Source organism: Ananas comosus, linkage group 15 (assembly GCF_001540865.1).
Source record: "Ananas comosus cultivar F153 linkage group 15, ASM154086v1, whole genome shotgun sequence".
NCBI classification, from domain to species: Eukaryota; Viridiplantae; Streptophyta; class Magnoliopsida; order Poales; family Bromeliaceae; genus Ananas; species Ananas comosus.
In genome coordinates, this window is record NC_033635.1 from 5,655,673 (window position 1) to 5,678,235 (window position 22,563).

Consider the following 22,563-nt stretch of genomic DNA (forward strand, 5'->3'; position numbering starts at 1 on the left):
CTCTCTCTCTCTCTCTCTATATATATTATATATATATATATATATATATATATATATATGTTGGGTCCTTATCAATTTTTTTTTAATACTAAAAATTCAAAAGGTTTAGAAAATTTTAGAACTAGAAGGTGTACAAATAGTTTTTTTATTTTTTATTTTCTTTAGAAGGTTAAGATGCATGGAGACCCTCTCAACTTTAAGGCATATATTTGAAATTCTTCCTTTTTAATTTATTCTTTGGGTAAAAAGGAACCGAAAGGCCATTGTGAAATATTTCCCTCAATTATATCTTCTTTGATTGAGGTCCTTCGACTTTTGTTTTTTTTTTTTTTAAGTATTGATTGATTTTAGTTAAATAAACTAAAAATTTTATCACGTATCCTTCAAATTTTAAAATTTAATTATTTTACAGCCAATAAAAGTTCATTTTATGATTAACTGCTAATACTCATTAGGCCATAAAAGGTTAACATATTTTCATATTAATTACCTATGAAAACACAAATAAAAACCAAAATAGAAGTTTAAAAGGTATCAGTGGAAAAAAATAAAATAAAATAAAATTGAGGGGGTCTATTTTATTATGTCCTATAGTGGAGAGGATTTCTATATAATACAATTTGACCTTTACTTTTTGGTAGGTGAAATTAGGCCAAATTAATTTCAATTACACAATTTTAAGTTTCCCATTTCTTAAACAAGATAAAAATCGAATTACAAAAATTTCAAAACGAGGATCTAAACCATTGAAGGTGTTTTACAATATGAAAAGGTGCTACATTAAAAAATTCATGATTTTTAAAAATCTTTATCTTCAGTTTGCAGTATTGTCCTTAATTTCTTGAAAATTTTGGATCATTGATTTTCAACATCATTTGATGCATAGAGAATCAATTTTCACAACTTGGGAAACTTTATAAGTATGCATTTCAAACACTCTCACATCTTTGGATATTTTAAACTTAATTTTATACTCAAATAAAAATTTGTGAGCTTACACATATATAATTGGATCCCTACTCAATTAATGTAGATTTTTCTTTTCTTTTCTTTTTTTTTTTGAGATATGCTATCTGTACATCCAAAAAATAAGTTTATATTTTACGTACTCAATCCAAAGACTTAAACAATTAATTCTTTTGGATTTTTAATATTGAAAAAGAAAGGTTGATAAGAGAAGCACAAAATATTGGCTCATGGAGGGAAAGGTCTATGATTTACGTCTATTTTTTTTTTTCTATGTACATGTATGAGTCTCTTAATTAGTTAATTCGCAAATTATTCATAAATTATTAAAAATTCGAATAAAACAGTCCGTATGTGATTTTTTTACAAAAATGAAATAAAATGTGAATTTTTTGGGCTAGCCGAATCATTCGCGAATTATTCAAAATCCGAATAAAAAATCTTATATTTTTTTATATTTAAGTGTGGATTAACTTATATTTCATGTTTAAACATGAATTTTCTGTTTGCTCACCCTAAAAAAAATCTTATATATTTTATGTTTAATTATGTACTATTTTAATCTCTTTCTTTTTTGATTGTTTATATATTATAGTGTATAATGTAGTTTTCTATTGTTTTTTAATTTATTTTGTAGTTTTTTATTTTTATATTGTTAAGAATTATAACTATTTATGCTAGTAGCATAAATTTAGGAAAAAAACAAGTTTAATTTAATAGCTGCATTTTTTATCTCGAATTTTTAATTGATGAACGTATAATTTTGTATAAATCACATATCCGAATAAACAGGTTTAAAAATTAGGATATGAATTTTATTCGTATTAGTATATATACCCGTATTGAATTTTTGCTAGCCGAATCCGAATTAACTATGGGTAACACTACTCCTTTTTCATTTAGATCCTTCAATTTTCTATATAATTTAAGTTATCTAAATAATTAATGGGGAATTTTATCAAATTAACGAGGCTATCGTGTTGTTGGTCATTTTTAATTAAATAAATTCATATATACTTCTCGAATTTGGTATGTTTTAGCACCATTCTCCATGTATATACTTTAATTAAATAAATACACCGACAGGGTCTGGCCTGTTGACTCGTGTAGTAATTAATTATGAAGACACAGATTCCTTTTTCAATTCACGTAATTAATTGGGGGAGGTTTGAGCTGGGGAAGGCGCGCAATTAATTGATTAAGTTACTCACCACCTAGTTTGGCATATATCCATGCATGTCCAGTTCTCTAATCTCTCTGCGTACGGTCCGATTTTTCTGAACAAATTATATTCGGGCATGATTAATATATTAATTATATATATATACTATACTCATCATAAGTTAAGCTAGATATACTCTTCGATAGTAAACGGGGCGTATTTACTACTCGAGTATGTTTTTCGACGATAGAGCATTCCCAAATCGAAAAAAATCACACTCACAAATAAAACCAATATAAAAAAAAACAAAATAATAAAAGAAAAAAACAAAAAAAAAAAAGGAAAATATATATAAATAACTGACGATCGGCTCCGGTTAAATATGATCTAAACCATTTAAACTATCTAGAAAATCAATTTCACGCACTTTCGATATTGTTCTTTATCATCTAGTGAACAAAAAATGAATGGCTGAAATGAATATTCTTTAAAAAATGATGATAGGAGTCTTGTAATCAAGATCAAGAGTATAGATCTTGTTTTAAATAGTTAAAGAATTTTCTAACAAAAATTCAATTGATTTAGATATCTTTACGCCGTTAAACGAGAAAATGTCTCTTATCCACCATTAAAATTACAAATTTGAAACCCTTTGATCATTGGGCAATGGTGTCGAAAGATTTTGAATTTGATTTCTAAACATTCAAGTGGTATAGATCATGTTCACGGGAGCCGATCGTCAATTTGGAAGCTCATCATCCGCAAACAACTCGATAGTAAAACGCCCGTTTACTATCGAGAGTATTCTAACTAACTCATATATATATATATATATATATATATATATATATTTGAACGCAAATTTGGATGCAGATATGTGTCGGATTCTAAATTTTGATTAAAACATTCACTAAAAATAAATTCGGATTCAGATATGAGTCGGATTTGTATACCGATATTATTTAGATAATAATATATACTAATTTGCATATATATAAATATGAGCTAAAGTTTGAAGGAATAAGACATAAATTTGAACTAAAAGATTCAGTATTCAAATTTTGTATTCATATATGTTATTCAATAAAATTTAATATTTTAGCTAGCATAGATGCAATTTTAACATAAAATTTTTAATAAAAGAAGCAAATAACACGATATAGAAATTACTTTAATTATCTACCTATAATATACATTAACATCTCTCTTATCTCTAAAGTGTGAAAACATTGGAATACGGGATCGGATTTTTGCAAAAACGATATTCAAATCCAACTTTTTTTTTTGGATGCGAATTCGAATAAGAATATGTGTTGAATGTTAAATTGTGATATTCATATTTACATCTTGTTGCCCACTGATCCCATTATAAATTAAGAAGTGTATCCACGTCTTACTAATTCTCCAGTATCGAATTCGATCGGAGTTTATCCTAACCACTTTTACCCATATATATATATATATATATATAGAGAGAGAGAGAGAGAGAGAGAGGCTCCTATGCTTTCGAAAATACGGAGGCCTCCGTACTTGTAAGTTATTTTTGATGATGGAGTATCCGATTCGGCGATTGGCTCCGTTAGACATGATCTACACTATTGGAACTATTTAGAAACCAAATTTTATAATTTTTCGACTTCATTTGCCTAGTGAACGAGTTGGTTCAAAATGAACGGTTGAAAATAAAAATCTAACAAAAAATAGTGATAAAAGACTCAAATTTCAAATCGAAAGTATTATTCTTACTCTTGATGTTAAGTAAAATTTTCTATTAAAGTTTCATGTAAGTTGGATTCTTCTACATTGTTGAACTTTAAAATGTGCCACATCAGCCGTTAAAATAGTCATTTTTTAGACTTTTTGATTACTTGGTAAATGATGTCAAAAAAATATGAAATTTGGTTTTTAAATAGTTCTAATAGCGTTGATCATACCTATCGGAGCCGATCGTCGAATCGGATGCTCCATCATCGAAAACAACTGACAAGCACGGAGGCCTCCGTACTTTCGAAAGTAACAGGAACATATATATATATATATATATATATTAGTATTATATATATATAATAATATATAATATATTATATAATATAAGAACACACTATAGGGATTAATGGTCCCTTTATACAGAAAAGAATTAACCAGAACTAAAAATAATCACAAAGGTTGATTCAAGATTAAAAATTTAAAGCACATTAATGGTCTTCGAAAGCACATATCAGGTTCCATAATAAATAAATATATAATATATATTATATATATATTAATATACTATATAATAATATATATATATATATAATTGAGCTCCATAGCTTTAAAAGTATCAATTACTAATACGTTAGGATAATTTTGGCCTTTGATTAAATTAGACGTTCAAGATGATAGACGTCCTAGAGTTGAGTGATGGTTGTGCCATAGCATACTACAAAATAGAATTCGGTACATAGTAATCCAACGATAAAAAATTACAAACATCAAACATTTATGCTTTGAAAGCTCAACGCGGGATATATTATATATAATTTAATACTAAAGAGAGAGAGAGAGAGAGAGAGAGAGAGAGAGAGAGAGATCACGGGTCACTATACTTTTAGAAGCATATATATTTCTAACTTTTAGACTCTTAAATTTCTTAGGTTTACTAGATGATGGTGATCATAATAGTATGGATCCAAGTGCCCAAAAGTTAAAAATTAGCGCTTAAATATTAGCTCCTCTCTCTCTCTCTCTCTCTCTCTATATATATATATATATAAAAGAAAAATCTACTTGTATACCTCCAAAAGAGATGTGTGATATACACTCTATCTATCTAGAATGGAATGATCTTTATTAGCCACATCGGTGTGATTAATAAAAAAGCCGATCTCCACCCGAGAATGAGTGAAGTGTATATCATACACTTCTTTAGGGGTGTATGTGCAGTTTGAGACCTCTATAGTAACATTTGGGTTTAAGGAGTTGGGTGCGTTATTAAATGTGCTCACCTAGTTAATTAGCTCCGGGCTTCATCTAGTGTAGGCTCCAAACTGGGTCCTCAACCCTTTATATACGGACCAAATTATCTAATTAAGTACGTGAAACTCCCTCTTAATTAATTAACACTACTGCACTGGTGGTGGTGCCTGCACCCTTAATTCTTCGGTTCCCTTTAATTTTCCTGAAGCTTGTGCCGCATTTTCATTTTTCTCGGGGTTGGTCTCAGTTTAATTAATTTTGCTGGTTAATTATAGTTTGTCTTCGCTCGTGAAACTTGTAGTAGTGTTAATTTCCACCTGCTGCATTCTGAAGCATGCAGCTCTTTTGGTTGCTACTGCATGCAGCGCCAGCTTCTGTCTTACACAACCGACGTGTCAAATTCTAGGCACCTGCATATTAATTCTCTGCAGCATAATTAATAGACTGCAGGCATTTGAGAGTTTCTTCTCGATCCGTTCAGATCAATGGAAGCTCATGTTCCTCCTCCTCCTCCGCCTCCACTGGCAGCACCTTCTGATGATACTCGTGACGAGGAAAATATTACTATCCCTGATCCGTCGACGGAGAATGATGATGATGGTGATGATGCTGCTGCTTCGAAACAAGGAGAGGATGCACAAGAAGAAGATCTTGCCGCCAACAAAGACGAGGATTTGTCGTTGCCGCCGATTAGCGGGAGGCCGAGAAATACGGGGCTTTATCTGTTCATCATGGATATCAGGTAACTTCAGATATGGAAACACTCAACGAGTTTCAACTCCTTTTTACGTATATAGTACTACTTTTGGAGTTCAGAAGTTGATCAGAAAATAGTCATGGTGTTGTACATAGACATATTTGTTATATATGATGGACTCATTGAGCAGGCGTGTGTTCAAGCTTGATGAGCTCGGCTCGGAGATCATGCGGATCGCCGTGCCCGCCGCATTGGCTTTAGCAGCCGATCCGCTCGCTTCTCTTGTCGATACCGCATTCATCGGCCGACTAGGTTTGTTCTTCACTATTACTATATATATTATTTTTCCTTTCTTGGTATATATCGTGGTTGCAACCCTCAGATTCCCGGGCTAGTTTTCGTGTATGAAATGTTTTTTTTTTTTTTGAAGTTGGATTTTACCTTTGATTCCAATTATAACATCTAAAATGAAATTGATATGCATGCGTGTTTCTTATTCCTTTTAACCATTTTGGGGANTTTTTTTTTTGAAGTTGGATTTTACCTTTGATTTCAATTATAACATCTAAAATGAAATTGATATGCATGCGTGTTTCTTATTCCTTTTAACCATTTTAGGGACATTCCTAACTCTTTTTTTTTTTTATTTACACAAATCTTTAAGATTTTAATTTTTTCATGAAAGTTTCTCGGAAGCGTCTTTTATTGGAATCTTATATGGAATAAACTATTAGTACTTTATTGCCTTTTGTCCTTTTATGACAGATTTTCTTTTGTATAGTTTAGGGATAATATCTATTATCCCTCAAAATTTCTGAAATATTTTATATATTTTTTCTCTTTTTTGTTTCAAATATATTCCTCGTGTATTTCTTTGTTATTCAAAAATAACCTTGTTTTTAGTACCCGTTAAGTCATCACACATTAAATCCGGATTAAATTTCTATCAGAGTTAAAAAGATATCAAAATAATTCTTTTGCTCCTAACTTAAGGACAAATAAAAAAAAATTGATGACGACAGTAGGTATATTTGAAAAAGGCAAAAGAGTTAAAATAACTCTTTTGCTCTTAATTTAAGGGCAAATAAGTAAATTTGATGACGGTAGAAAGATATATTTAAAATGACAAAAGAGTAATTTCATAGAGATAACAAATGTTCCTAACAGTTCATCAATAAAATTTAACTCTAGGGATATATTTAAAATAACTAAGAATGTTTTTTTTTTTTTTTTGAGAGAGATAGGTAGCACGCTATCCGCTTCGTTTATTTTATTTAGAAATAAACTTAACTGGAAATATGAATCAACTAGGATTGGAACTTGGGACCTAGGGTACCAACCACCAAACCCTTTGCCACATGCTTTAGGGACAGTCGGTAATAACTAAGAATGTTAAAAAGTTATTTTTAATATTAATGTTCTAATAGAGATAAATAAAAAAGTCGAAAATTTTTCAGGAGTATATAAACAATTGATCCTGCAGTTTATATTTTGGGCTTCCTCTCTCTCTATCAGTACGGTGGTGAAAGAGTTTTGAAAGAGAATAGTAAAGAAAATATAATTAATGGTATTATCATTTTGAGTGCCAAAATTATTTTTTTAGAGAATTTAATTAACCAGCAGAATTTGACAGTAAGCATTTGCATAAGGTAGTGAAAAAAAAAAAAAAAAAAAAAATCAGAGATAGAAGGGTTAAACTGTTGTTAAGAAATGTTAGGCACATTTGCAAATTTGATGTTCCTTCATCTAGCCAATGTGGAGTATATATATATATATATAGGTTCCGTGGAGATTGCTGCTGTGGGGGTTTCTATTGCAATATTCAACCAGGTTTCGAAGGTTTGCATATATCCTCTTGTTAGTGTCACCACCTCCTTTGTTGCCGAGGAAGATGCCATTATCAGCAAAGCCATTAATGAAGCAGTAGAACACAAAACTGAAGACTTGGAAAAGGCTTATTCTCCTGCAGACGATAATGATCTGAACGACGACCTGCCTCCCTGCACTACTACTGGTATCTCTCTCTCTCTATACATATATATATATATATGTTCTTGATCTCATAGATATATATGAAACTTAATTTGTTTCTGGGAATTTTTAGAACAGCTGATTAATTCTTCATCCTTTGTACGTTCTTGTGATTACTAATTTTCAGATTCTAAGACAAACTGTGGCGCATCGTGTCTTGCCGCCGAGTGTACTAATTTGTCGAGATATGGATGCAAGAGGAAATACATTCCCTCAGTTTCATCTGCACTAATTGTTGGTGGAGTTCTTGGTCTTCTTCAGACTGTCTTCCTGATTTTCGCGGCGAAACTAGTCTTGAGCATCATGGGTGTGAAGTCTGTGAGTATAATTTTCTTTTTCTTTTTCTTTTTTTCCACAAGTTTTAAGTTTTTCCTAAAGGTTGGATGTACTGTCTGCTTCCTCTTCGGCTTTGACATCACTTGACTTGTTCCAAATTAAAATTATGTGATATATATATATAATGTTGCAAGTAGAAGAAGAATTTATAATATCTTGATAAACATTGCATGGAATTAATATTAAAAAAATTTAGTACGATTTTATGGCTTGACCATACTATTTCCCACTTTCCAAAAATTTTTGGTTTTGTTTCGGGGGGTTGTTTGGTTCGTGCCATCCACGGGAAGTCTATTATAGATTACTGGATTTGAATAATTTCATTCAGTAATCTAATGGATTATATTTTATTCCGAAGGGAGCTGATCGAATTACTAAATTACCTTCGGTTTAATTTGAATCATAAATTTAGATTTAAATTTAAAATTTAAATACACATTTTGAATTCAATTTCAAATTCTAATTTATTATTCAAATTCTAAATTTTGATTTCGGATTCAAATTTTGAATTTAAGTTTTAATTTTGGATTCAAAATTTAAATCCAAGTTTAGCTTTTGTTATTCGAATTTCAAATTGAAATTTAGATTTTGAATTCAATATTGAATTCAAAATTTTGAATTTAATGATTTTGAATTTGAATTTTTAATTCAAATTTATATTTTAAATTCGAATTTCAAATTTAATTTCATATTTTGATTTTAGAATTTTAAATTTTAAATTTGAATTTGAATTTGAATTTAAATTTTAGATTCCAATTTAGATTTGAAATCAATCAAATTTAGATTTTGAATACAAATTTATATTACGAATTTAATTTCAAATTTAAATTGAATCAAATTTTAATTTCAAATTTAAATTAAATCAATTTTAATTTCAAATTTTAATTCAAATTATGAATTCGATTTCAAATTTAAATTCAAAATTTGGATTCAAATTTCAATTTCAAATCCAAATTTTAAATTTCAAATTGAAATTTTAAATTTTAAATTTTAAAATTTAAATTTTAAATATAGATTTAGATTTTAAATATACATTTTAAATTTTAAATTCAAATTCAAATTTTGAATTCAAATTTTAAAATGAAAGTCAAATTTGAAATTCAAATTGTCATATGTAAGTAAAAATAAAATTTATGTATAGGAGTAATTGCGGAAAACCATATATATTACTATCTATATATATTATTGAAATTTTACTATTAAACCAAATACAATAATTTTATAATCTGAATAATCTTCAGTGCGATAACTGTGCAAATCAAATGCAAGAATTATATAATTTCCAGTAATCTCATTACCACCATATGAATGGAATTCCCCTTAACCTTTCAATTCCTAGGAATCTTAGATAAAACGATCCAAATATCTCTTAATAATTACAGAAAGGAAATACGGTACCTCTTCCTTCTAGTTTAATTTCATTTGGTTGGTGCCTAAGTAAAGAATTATTTTTGGTATTCTTTAAATTTATATTCTGTTAAAATTATGTATTTTACTTGAACAGTTTACATTAGCGACAAAATTATTGCTTAAAATGTAATAAGTAAGTGATCGAATTAAAGAAGGTTAATAATGTTGTTGATTAGGGATAACCTTCAAACAAGTAAGGCACCTATATATCTAACATATATAGCTCTTCTAGCTTTCACTGAGAATGATGGTGCTGAATGTGTCATCTTTTTTCTTTTTCTTTTTTTTTATTTCTCTAGTTACCATTTCAGTTAAATCAACCTTTTTTTTATTTTTTTTATCCATGATACAATTATATAATCAATTACTATACACTCTTTTTCCTATCTTCTTGACAATGTATTGGCTTTCATTTTACGTGTTTGAACTGCGGAAACATCTACACTCTTCAAGATGATGGCAATTTTCTTTCATTTACAACGTTTAAGAGATAAATAGCTAACAAATGTTTTCATCCTCTATTACACTTGTAATTATTTGTCGAACATAACTTATTTAATTTCTCAATTACAATATTTGTATTATAAATATGCATTGTCGATCATAAGAATTGATGAACAATATCATATATCTTTACAATTAATATTGACCACGTATTTTAGTTCAAATGCATACATTTTTGACAATGTGCTTGCATTGCATATTTGCATCTTCTGTATAAATGAACCATTGATTGTGATTGATATTATATTGTATTATAATGGACTGTTAAGAAATCATGACTTTTTACGTGGATAAAAAATTAATAAAAAGTATTGAAGCCAAATTAATATTGATTTACTTGTCTTCTATGTGCAAGAGAGAAAGTGACTAAATAACATCTTATTACCAGTATCTAAATGGATGAAAATAATAGTATTATTTAATTATATAAATTATATCTATTTTTAGAGAATCCAAAATAATAAATTTAATTTTCACAGTAAAATATATATCTTTAAGTTATATTATTGATTCTCTTACTAATATTTACAGTTTTACTTTTATAAATGATAGGGTTCTCCTATGCTAAACCCAGCATTGCGATACCTGATGTTGCGATCACTTGGTGCCCCTGCTGTTCTCTTATCTTTGGCCATGCAAGGGGTCTTTCGCGGATTTAAGGATACAAGAACTCCTTTGTATGCTACTGGTAAAGTATATAATTAACAAGTTGATTGGATTTTTATATATAGTTAGTTATCTTTGATGTCGCCAATATTATAAGAAAATTTTTTAGACAATTAATACACTTTGCTAAGCGGCTTACTTTTCACGTCAAGTACAAAGTTGGTATATTAAATTGTCACCAAAGTTTCGAAAATGGTTATACTAGTAGGATGTGCTATATTGACTGCATCAACTTGTATTTCTAGCATAATATATCACAACAACGTACATTCAAATGGCAACATAGTGTGTTGATATGATGTGTTCTAATAATTATATATATATATTTGTATATCATGAGATGCTTAGAACGCGATTAATTATTTATAGGATTGTATTCTTATTATTAGTATTTAAGTTTGAACTTTTACGGTCATATTAGAAGGTTTGTTTTTGTTTAACTTACTAAGCTGTTAGACTGGTTGGCGTATCATTCTAGAAGTACTAAAATTAGGCAAATAATTCGCATATCAAGAGTTTTGATTAATCAGTTGTCACGAAGTTTAGAGTTTTAGAGTTCAATTGTAGGCCCAGAAAAACAGCATCACACCTTTTCTTCTCAAAATATATTTGAATTACGAACAACTTTATTTCCTATAAGACATGATTTTAACGTCACTCATTGTAGTATTTTTTTTTTTTGTCCCCTTGCAGTGGCTGGAGATGCGACAAATATCATATTAGATCCAATTCTAATATTTGTTTTCCATATGGGTGTTAGTGGTGCAGCAATTGCTCATGTTATTTCTCAGTAAGTAATTCTTTTCCTCCTTATTGTTATTTACAATTTCAGATACCAACACCAATGATCTTATATTAGATGTTTCATTGTAGGTACCTTATAACATTGATACTGCTATGTAGACTAGTTCAACAAGTTGATGTCGTACCACCAAATATAAAAGCCCTGAAGTTCAGTCGATTCCTTCGATGTGGTGAGATGCATTTAAATTTTCATGATATTAGACTATATACTTATACTTTTAATTTAGTTTATGGTTAAACTAGGTAATGTACTTTATAGGTACTCACACTTTTTAAAGTTAGTGACCACCGTATGTTAATTATTTGTAGTATTTATTTTCTATATATATATAAATATAATATGGAGAGCTACTATACTTTCTGAAGTATAAATGAGTTGGCACTTCCGACTTTTTAGCTCTTGGATCAAGAATTGTATGGTTGGTATGATAGTGGTTCCCCCTAGGGTTGAGTGATCCCCCTAGATTTTAGTAGTCCCCTTAGGAGAATAATATTAATCCAAGGCTTAGAAAGATCAAAGATGTTGATTCAAGGATTAAAAATTTGGAAGCACCATAGTCGTACTCTCTCTTTCTCTTTCTCTCTTGATATATAGTTCGGCTACTATAGTTGAGATCCTAGGTAGTCCTATAAGAGATAATAGGGCTAAAGCTCTAAATTTGGCTATAGTATTTTGGGCGATGGCTAACTCAAAAAACAAATGAAATACATTTTCTAAAAATTTCAAATGCTTTAGATCATATTTAATGGTGTGGATTATTAATTTAGAAGCTCCATCATTAAAAACAACTTATAAGGACATAGAGTTCTATACTCATAAACGTATAGTAATCCTACTCTATATATATATATATAAAGTGCACATGCTATGCACATTGTATTTATTTTTAAGTAAATTTTAAGTTGAGAAGTAAATCACTTTGAAGCACGATTTGCAAATAGAAAAATTGGATGTTAAAAAAATTTCATTTCTTTCCCTTAAAATCAAAATAAATAATTAATGAGTTTACATAGTTAATAATAACAAAGCTGAATTACAAAAAGTTCCCTGTCAATACCCACTTTTTTACCTTTTCCCCCATTATTAAAACCTACACTTTGCCTTCTTAAAAAATAAAAAATATTCACGGGACGTACGGTATGACAAAATGACCAAATTGTCCTTATCTTCTTCGTCTCCTCCCCAATCCTACTCATCCCGCACCCTCGCCCGCACCTCTCTCGACCCCCAGCTCTGACTATGTTTTCTCCACCTGCTCCCCTGCTCCTCCAGCACCCTCGCCGCCTCTTTAATTTCAACGACTGTAGAGAGGAGATTGTAGTGGGTATGGGCGGAGAGGTAGATGAGGGCGAGGGTAAGGGGGCAGAAGAGGGCGAGGGTGTGTGTCTGGGCAAGGACAGAGGAGTACGTGAGGGCGAGGGTGAGGCAGCGCGGCCGAGGAAGTCAGTGAGGGAAAAGGAGGAAGATAAGGATTTCAGGGGTATTCTAGGTATAAAAAATAGGATTAAACGGAACCCTAACGAAACACTGAGGGTGGGGGCCAAGTGAACAATTTTTATTTTTTAAGGAGCAAAGTGTAGGTTTTGAATGACAGAAGGGGAAAGTGAAAAAGAGTAGTAGATGTTAAATGTTAAATTTAGCCTAGTGGATTTTTTTTTGTAATTTAACCTAATAACAATACATAAATGTAGATGTTAAATGTTAAATTTGTAAAGCATAAATGGAGAGGGGTTTGGAAAGCTTAATTGTGGTAACCTAGATTTTGAAAAAGAGTAGTAGAGATTTTGCTAGCCAAAATCTTATTTTTATGGGTTAATAATATCTTTCATGCCCTCCCAAAAATTGTAATTTTATAGATGCCCCTCTAAATTAGAAAATACAATGAGTGTCATTGTTTATATAAGAGGGTTTAGGGTTAAGGTTATTGGTAATAGATAGGGTTATGGGTATTGGTGATAGTTTTGTATATTTTAAGAGGATTGGTAATAGATTTGTTTGTTTATTGGAGTATTGATAATATTTCCAACTTTGAAGGGTCATCAAAGATACTTTAAAGTTTTAGAGGAGTAGGTTTTAAATTCCCCCTATCTTTACTATTCACTAAAAGAGAGAATTTTTACATTCCTGCCATAAAGTGGGCCTATCGACAGACCTAAATTCAAAATATGTGCTTTTGTTTATAGTATTTGTAGTTCAAGTAAATGTTGTAAGCTCTCGCATTAGCAAACATGTATTAATTACTTTCTCTGAAATTTAGGATTCCTTCTCCTAGCAAGGGTGATTGCTGTAACATTCTGCGTCACACTCGCTGCCTCGTTGGCTGCTCATCATGGGCCAACTGTCATGGCTGCTTTTCAAATTTGCTCGCAACTTTGGTTGGCGACTTCTCTTCTTGCCGACGGATTGGCTGTTGCTGGACAGGTCACATTATTCTATTCTTCTTAGAGTGTAATTATATTTACTTTTATTTAGACTATTATGTTTAAATAATATAATTATGTATTGCCTTAGTAATTTGGCTAAACCAAACATAGTCAAGTAGTTAATATAGGATGTTATTTGCTATGGCTTTCTCTTACATCTATTGGTCCTAGTAAATTATATATTACTAAAAAAATAATAAACTAACTAATTGAAGAGATGAATGTAAATATTTGATTTTCTAACTTATCATTTTGGAGTGCCTATAAAACCACCGAGTACTGTTCATCATATTTGATTTATTTTTTAATTACCTAGTTTTTATTTAGATGCACATTGAAGAAAACTATATCTACGATAATTTGTGGAAATTTCTTATATCATTATACTTGTTTGAAAGAGGTAAAAGTGTTGAACCAATAAAAAAAATAAAGGTCGAACCAAATTATTTTTACACATTCAATTCTACACTGGTTTTCCTACCATGTGATTGTGATTAATTATTATCTACAGGCTGTACTTGCTAGTGCATTTGCCAAGAAAGATCATCGCAAGGTTGTTACTGCTACTGCTCGCGTATTGCAGGTATTTTTTTTTCTCTAAATTAAACTATCAGTCTCTTACATTTACTAATTATATATAAATCATAATCAAAATACTCATTTTGCAGTTAAGCATCGTTTTAGGGATGGCTCTGACAGTTGTGCTTGGAGTGGGGATGCGATTTGCTGCAGGCATTTTCTCCAAGGATGCTAATGTGATCAAAATAATCCATAAAGGAATTCCGGTATATACGTACATTTTTGTACCAAATAGAAATACATAATAGGGTACGTACGTACGTAGTATGTTGTTTACTCTCTTAACAATTAAAATTGGATTTATTTTGTCATCAGTTTGTTGCTGGTACACAAACAATCAACTCCTTGGCGTTTGTATTTGATGGAGTCAATTTTGGAGCATCTGATTACTCATATTCTGCATATTCTATGGTATATCATTTATCTATCTATAATTCACTAAAATCAGTAATGTTCTTTTTAGTTTTTGTGTAGTCTAAATCCTATCTAATTAGACATTTTTATTAAATGATTTGTGTAATAATAGTTTTCTATAATTTTGTTCTTAGGTTGCAGTAGCTGCTATTAGCATTCCATGCTTGATAGTCCTATCTTCACATCATGGATTTATTGGAATATGGATTGCGCTGACGATCTATATGAGCTTACGAACTATTGCTAGCAATTGGAGGTATGATATATTGCTTGATCATTATTATGATCTTTGATCTTAATTAGAGAAAGATTCAATACATTTTTTTTTTGAAATTAATGCCATTGATTAACTCTATTTTCATCTCGTAAATACTTCGTTTTAAGTATGAAGAGAAAAAACTAATCCAGACACTAACTAAGAGCTAAAAAACTTAACATATGAAAGTGCGTCATTTACTAACCTTCAAAAATACTTTAATTATATTGACAATAACTTTACTATGTGATCTTATATATAATTAGGTTTAATTTCGAACATAACTATATCCCTACAAAATTTAAATGATCAGATTTGGTTTTTCGAAAGTTCTAATATATTTATACTTGTCTCTCTAGTTTGTTATCATTAGTTTAATAATGTTTGTTTTTAACGGTTAGTATGTAAAACGGCAATTTGACTACTACAAATTTGTCCCTCCAAAAAGCTCCAATAGTTAGAAGTGTGTAAATATGGCCTCTCAAAAAGCCCCAACTGTCATCTTAATTTTTTCTCTATTAAAACCCATCCAACCTCGCATTGTTGGTACCTCTTCTCCACCTTTTTTCTCTCTCTTTTTCCCCTTCACCCATTTCCTACACCTCTACCACCTACCTCCTATATCTCCGACACCATCTTTTACTCTTCTTTTCTTCTCTACTATTTTTCTAAATTCATAAAATATGAACCCTAAACTCTAAAAGAATCCTAAAATGTAAAATAAAATTAAAAAAAAAAAAATCCATAATACTCTGATGAAGATGGAAGTATATATTACCTTCCTTAATTCGCCATTGTGGTTCAACGCACAATCAAGAAGCTTTGTAAGGACTTCAAAAAAAATTTGACAATACCAGTAACATGGAGTGTACGTGATGGTAGCAAACGAACAATGCTAGTAAAAACTACGTGGGAGGGCTTCGTCGAAGGGCTTCGCGGCACAATAGAAAACTTCGTCTACGAGCAGCTTCCTTTGACTTCGTAGATCACGTAGGCCACATTCGCTAGCTAATTTATATATATATAGAGTTGAGCTAGAATTCTATCGATAGCAAACGGACTGCATTGCCACCCATTTGTTTTCAACGATAGAGCTTCCAAATCGACGATCGACATCGTTGAACATAGTCTATACCACTTGAAATATCTAGAAATTAAATTTTAAATCTTTTCGACATTATTAACCTAATGATCAAAGGGTTTCAAAATTTATAATTTTAATGGTTGATATGAGGCATTTTTTCGTCTAACGGTGTAAAGATATCCAAATCAATTGAATTTTGGTTAGAAAATTTTGTAAACTATTTAGAACAAGATCTATACTCTCGATCTTGATTATAAGATTCCTATAATCATTTTTTAAAAAATATTCATTTTTAACCGTTCATTTTGTGTCCACTTGATGGACAAGAGAACAATATCGAAAAAGTATGAAATTTGATTTATAGATACTTCAAGTGGTATATAGATCATGTCAACGGTGCCGATCGTCGATTTGGAGGCTCCATCATCGAAAATAAATGGGTGACAACGAAGCTCATTTACTATCGATAGCATTCTAGCTCAACTCTATATATATATATATATATATATATATATATATAGTCCGGCTGAGGTACTATCGATAGCACCAAGGATTTGGTGCTATCGAGTTTTCCACCGTTAGATTTAAACCTTTGATTATTTTTACCCGTTAGATTATACGATTCAACCAAGCACTCACTCAACCCTAGGGGGCCCACATCATCCTAACCACCAATTTCTTAATCAAAAGGCTAAAAAATCAATAGCACAAATAGCTTGGTGCTATTGATAGTATTCCAGCCTAGTTCTATATATATATATAGAGAGAGAGAGAGAGTTGGACTGGGCTACTATTAGTAGCAAAATCCCATTGTTGCTACCAGTTTTTTAGCCTTTGGATCAACTCTTTTCATTATTTCTAACCATTGGATTAAATACTATAACCCAGTGGAGACCACTCAACCCTAGGGGGACCACTCAACTCTAAACGACTAATATCATTCCGACCCTATAATTTTTCATCCAAAGGTTAAAAACTTGATAGCAAAAAGAGCGTTTTACTATTAATAATATTGCAGCCTAATTATATATATATATATATATATATATATGGGTCCGGCTACTATACTATTATGAGTACGATCGCCCTCGTACTCATAAGTTGTTTTCGATGATAGAGCTTCCGAATTGACGATCCACACCGTTAAACGTTATTTACAGCATTTAAAACTTCTAGAAATCAAATTTTATAATTTTTCGACATTATTTACCTTACGATCAAGAAGTCACAAATTTGACAATTTTTAACGGCCGATATAGGATACTTGCTAGTTTAACGGTGTAAAAGAATCGGAATTTATTGAATTTTTGATAGAAAATTCTATTCACTACATAGATAAAGATCAATAACTCCGATCTTGAATTGAAGGATCCGATCATCCTTTTTTAGAACGTCGTTCGATTTTGACCGTTCATTTTATTCCCACTTGATGGACTTTATTATGATTTCGAAAATTTACGAAATTTATTTTCTAGAAGTTCAAATAGTCTAGATCATATTTAACGGAGTGGATCGTTGATTCGGAAACTCCATCATTGAAAACAACTTATGAGTACGAGGTCTCCAATACTCATAATAGTATAGTAGCCATGGCCTTTATATATATATATATATATATATATATAGAAGCTCTCGAACATCGAAAATAACTTGGAAGTACGGAGGGCTCCGTGCTTCCATAAGCATACAGCACCTATATAATATATATATATATATATATTATATATATATATATATATATTATATATATATATATAATATATAGAAACTAGGTTGGAATGCTATTAATAGCACCAATGACTTGGTGCTATATATTAACTTTTCTGCCCTTAGATTAAAAGATGTCTGCGGTTAGATGATGTGGACTCCCTAGGTTGAGTGGTGGTTACGTGTAAATAGTTAAATCGACGGATGAAAATGATAAAGAGTTAAATCTACACGCAGAAAATTTGATAGCACCAAATACTTCGTACTATCGATAGTATCCTAGCCGGACTCTCTCTCTCTCTCTCTCTCTCTCTCTCTCTCTCTCTCTCTCTATATATATATATATATATATATGAGCAGTGAAAAGGTCATTTTACTTCTTAATTGACTATGATTGAGTACTTTGTCCATGGTTAATTAAAATTTCGAACAAAGGCTTAATAGTAGGGATATATTTGCAACAACATTAAACTTAATTTGAAGGGACAAACCTAATTACTTAAACTTTGTAGGAATATATTTACTATTCGATATCTTTAATTGATAGATTTGATAAATAAAATATTATTGTATCTTCTTAAACTTATTTATATTAAAATAATTGATAGAATACGGAATATCTTAATTATCCCAGTTCTAGTATCCTATTGAATCGCTCCGTGCTCCACATTAGTGTCACGCACGATTTCATTTTATATTGGTTTTCTTTGCAGGATGGGAGCAGCGAGGGGACCATGGACTTTCCTTCGCAGATGATTTGCTTTCAGTTTGTAAGCTTGTTGTTGTCGTAGGCAGTTATATATAAAATATATGTAATAAATAGTAGATGATTATGCACCATTCAATTCTTGTATTGAACTTTGATATGGGGGCTAATAGATACTCTTATTCTGTTTATTGACAAATTTGTTCACCTTCTCTTATTTACAAAGAATTTAGTAAATATTAGTTGTAATTAATCACTTCTTGGAATATTTGGATTAGCATAATTGCAATTTGATCATAAACTAAGTTTAAAAGGAGTAGAAATATTAGTTATACTAACGATCATGACAAACCGAAGAGGTTCATCATTTACCTAGGGGCTACAATTTAATTCTTTCTATAAAATATGAGTTCAGACATTTTTGTGGTAAAACTATTCTCAAGGAATTAAGCCCATGACATGATGCGGAATTTCCTTAGTATGTCATAATCAATAATGAAACTAATATTCTATTCTTATTAAACTTAAGTAATGACCAAATTACAATTGCTTCAATCCAAACACCCCAACACTCTGTCACGCCTTCAGACCGCCAATTGGGCAGCTTGGCACATGCAACAAACCCGCCAAATGAATAGAATTGTTTTTACCCGAACGAAATGGAATTATACGTCAACCAATACAATCTCATACATGAAGGAGTAAAATAAAACATCAGAGTGAATACTAAATAACTAAAACTATTACAACTTTAAATTTAAAGTTTACAATATATATCATCATCCAAAATGTTACAAGTCCTTTTTTTTTCATAAAAAGGGTACAACTAGACCTCTCACTAGGTCCAACTACTCCGCGACACTCTTGCCGCAGTCACATGCCTCACCGGTGATCGTAGGCTCTAAAAAAGGATAAACAACAAAGGGGCGAGAACTTTAATTAAGTTTTTAGTGGGTGTAGTTGCCGAAAATGACGTTTTATACTCACTCGGTTCAAAGAAGGCTTTAGTAGATAAATAATGAGGACAACACAAATTTCTATAATAGAAATACACTAAATTAAAATACAACTACAATGCCTCAGATATAACAAGATGGCACTATGCCATTGTTTACAAGTGTGCCCAATTTACCTCATGTCTCTCACCATATATTTGATTGGTTCCATTTCACACTACATCTCATGGAGAGCCGAGGGAGATCGTACTACTCTCCAATCGTAAGCACCTGGAGTCGAGGGCAATCGTTCGTCCAAGTACCATATATAGAGTCAAGAGGATCGGCACTCCAATGCAACGTGAGAGTCAAGGGTGATCAACCCTCACAATGCATACGAGGGAGTCAAGGGTGATCAACACTCTCATGTAGACTTAGTGTACTACACCTTGGCACATAGTGAAGATTACAGTGCAACTGATTGGTCAGCATGTCTGGGGGGTGGCGGTCCGAGTCATAGCTATTTCGGCACAAAATAGATGCGAAAATAGACTCTGGAACTCAAAACTTTACTTCTTTTGTTTTTGGCAAATGCTCGAATGTTATTTAGGGCATCGAAAGTTGTGAGTTGAGGGGTTAGAGTTTCGGACCCCACTTTCGGACGCCCAAATGCATTGTAGGAGAGCCCAAATGTACTGTAGCTAGTTTTAGATGCCCGATGTGGGTACTGTAGCAACCCAGTGAGTTGGCGAGATTGATTTGACCCCTGTCTGGGAGCACGTGTTTGACGAAGCGACTCACGAGAGCTGAGCCGGGCGCCTGAATGTTCCAGGTGTTGCTATGATGGAACTGGGCTTATGTCCTGGCACCCGAACAGCTTTTCGGGCGTAATTACGATAGGTTCAAGCCATCAATTTCAATTGGGGGGCACCCGAATGTCAACAGACATGAAGATTTGGATCCTCGAAAGAAGGTTCCGGACGCCCCAAACCATGGATTTTTGGATAGTTTGGTGACTTTCGAAATTTTCTAAGCATTTTTCTGCATTTTTTTTTCTAACCTATAAATATAAGTGGGGACAATGTGAATAGAATTTTTTTATTAAAATTTTAAAATTCTGATTCTTCTACACCGTTAAATTGGAAATGCTCCATACCGGCCATTAAAAATATCAATTTTGAGCACTTTGATCGTAAGGTATATGATATCAAAACATTATTATGTTCAGTTTCTAAAATATTTAAATACTTTTAATTATGTTTAATGGTATGAAACATAGAATCGAAAGTTTCATCATCGAAAACGACTTAAAGTATGAAGGTGATCGTACTCATAATAGTATAGTAGCCGGACTCTCTCTTTCCCCCGATGTATATAGAGAGAGAAAGAGAGAAAAAAAGAGAGTCCGACTACTATGCTATCAATAATACAATACCAAGTGCTTACTAAGTTTTCGGCTATTAGATCTAGCCCTTTGATCATTTTCACCCGTTAGATCATACTATTCAACCAACCACCCACTCAATCCTAAGGGACCATTATTATCCTAACCACACATCCCTTTTGACCATTTCCACCCTTTAGATTCATACTTGAAGGGATGTGCGATTAGGATGATAGTAGTCTCCTAGGGTTGAGTAAGTGGTTGGTTGAATAATATGATCTAACGGGTGGAAATGGCCAAAGAGGTAGATCTAACGGTGAAAAAATCGATAGCATCAAGAGCTTGGTGCTATCGATAGTATAGTAGCCTGACTATATATACATATATAGTCCAACTTTTGTGCTCTAAGAAGCACTGTGGCCTCCGTGTTATCAAGTCGTTTCCAATGCTAAGATTTTCGAATATATGATCGGCTCCAGTAGACTTAATCTAGAGTATTATTGTGATTTTTCTATATCATTTACTTAGTGATCCAAAAGGCTCAAAATCAATGATTGAAAAAAAAAAATCTCACAAAAAGCGATGACATGACACTAAAACTTTAGATAAAAAATTTTACGTGATTTGAGTATTTCTACACCGTAAGTGTAAACGGCTCACCATGACCATTAAAATTGTTGATTTTGAGCCCATTCAATTATTAGGTAAATGATATTGAAAAATCATAAAATTTATTTTGTAGGTATTTTAATACTCCAGATCAAATCTAATGGAGCCGACCATCGATTCGGAAGTCCAAACATCAAAAACGACTTGATAGCATAGAGACTACCGTGTTTCTGAAAACACACAAGCCTCTCTCTCTCTCTCTCTCTCTCTCTCTCTCTCTCTCTCTATATATATATATATATATATATATATATATATATATATATAAGCATAGCTCTATATATATAACAGAAAGAGAGAGAGAGAGTGTGTCTCACCCCGGGTTATATCAGAACCGAGCTCGCTAATAGATTTGCTGTATACACAGGAAGCCCTGTGCATACAAAGCGTCTAAACCTGTGCCAATATAATTAAGAGTCTACCACAACAACTACTACTAGTATACATTAGAGCTGGAAAAAAAAAACAAGTACTACACATACATCCACTAATCCAAAATAGATACAAAATCCACCTCTCAGTATTGAAAAATAATTACGTCACATATGTACAACATGTATCCCAAAACTATGTCCATCGGGTCCACTGCTAGTAAAGTCTGCCCGGTAGGAGATGCATCTATCCTACGATCCTCTTACCTCGACTACAAATAGCGGCAATAGGTGTAGAAGGCTCTGCAATAAAAGATCAACAACAGAGGGTGTGAAAACTACTAAAATAAGTAGTCCTCCATGGATATCGTCATAGACGACAATGACCTACCCACTAAGTCTACTAGAGGCATAAGTAAAACTGCATAATGAAAGCTGAATAAATAAATAACTGTGCGAAAGGAACTACCACTAATGTGCCTCTAAACTATATACAGAAG

General features: G+C 31.6%; 1 protein-coding gene across 2 annotated transcripts in view; it reads left to right on the top strand.

Moving 5' to 3' along the window:
• Positions 1-18,888, top strand: part of LOC109721139 (protein DETOXIFICATION 42-like) — a 23,826-nt gene extending 4,938 nt beyond the window's left edge. Inside the window, exons 1-14 of one of the 2 annotated variants that reach the window (XM_020248569.1) lie at positions 5,239-5,322; positions 5,568-5,828; positions 5,974-6,095; positions 7,564-7,797; positions 7,942-8,132; positions 10,617-10,752; positions 11,424-11,520; positions 11,604-11,704; positions 13,793-13,956; positions 14,470-14,541; positions 14,627-14,743; positions 14,853-14,948; positions 15,086-15,207; positions 18,712-18,888. In XM_020248569.1, the coding sequence (XP_020104158.1) occupies positions 5,572-5,828; positions 5,974-6,095; positions 7,564-7,797; positions 7,942-8,132; positions 10,617-10,752; positions 11,424-11,520; positions 11,604-11,704; positions 13,793-13,956; positions 14,470-14,541; positions 14,627-14,743; positions 14,853-14,948; positions 15,086-15,207; positions 18,712-18,754 (1,752 nt within the window). In that variant the 5' untranslated portion in view covers positions 5,239-5,322; positions 5,568-5,571 and the 3' untranslated portion in view covers positions 18,755-18,888. Of the gene's footprint in view, positions 1-5,238; positions 5,323-5,567; positions 5,829-5,973; positions 6,096-7,563; positions 7,798-7,941; positions 8,133-10,616; positions 10,753-11,423; positions 11,521-11,603; positions 11,705-13,792; positions 13,957-14,469; positions 14,542-14,626; positions 14,744-14,852; positions 14,949-15,085; positions 15,208-18,711 lie in introns of those variants that run through there. The other variant, XM_020248567.1, reaches the window with a different exon arrangement.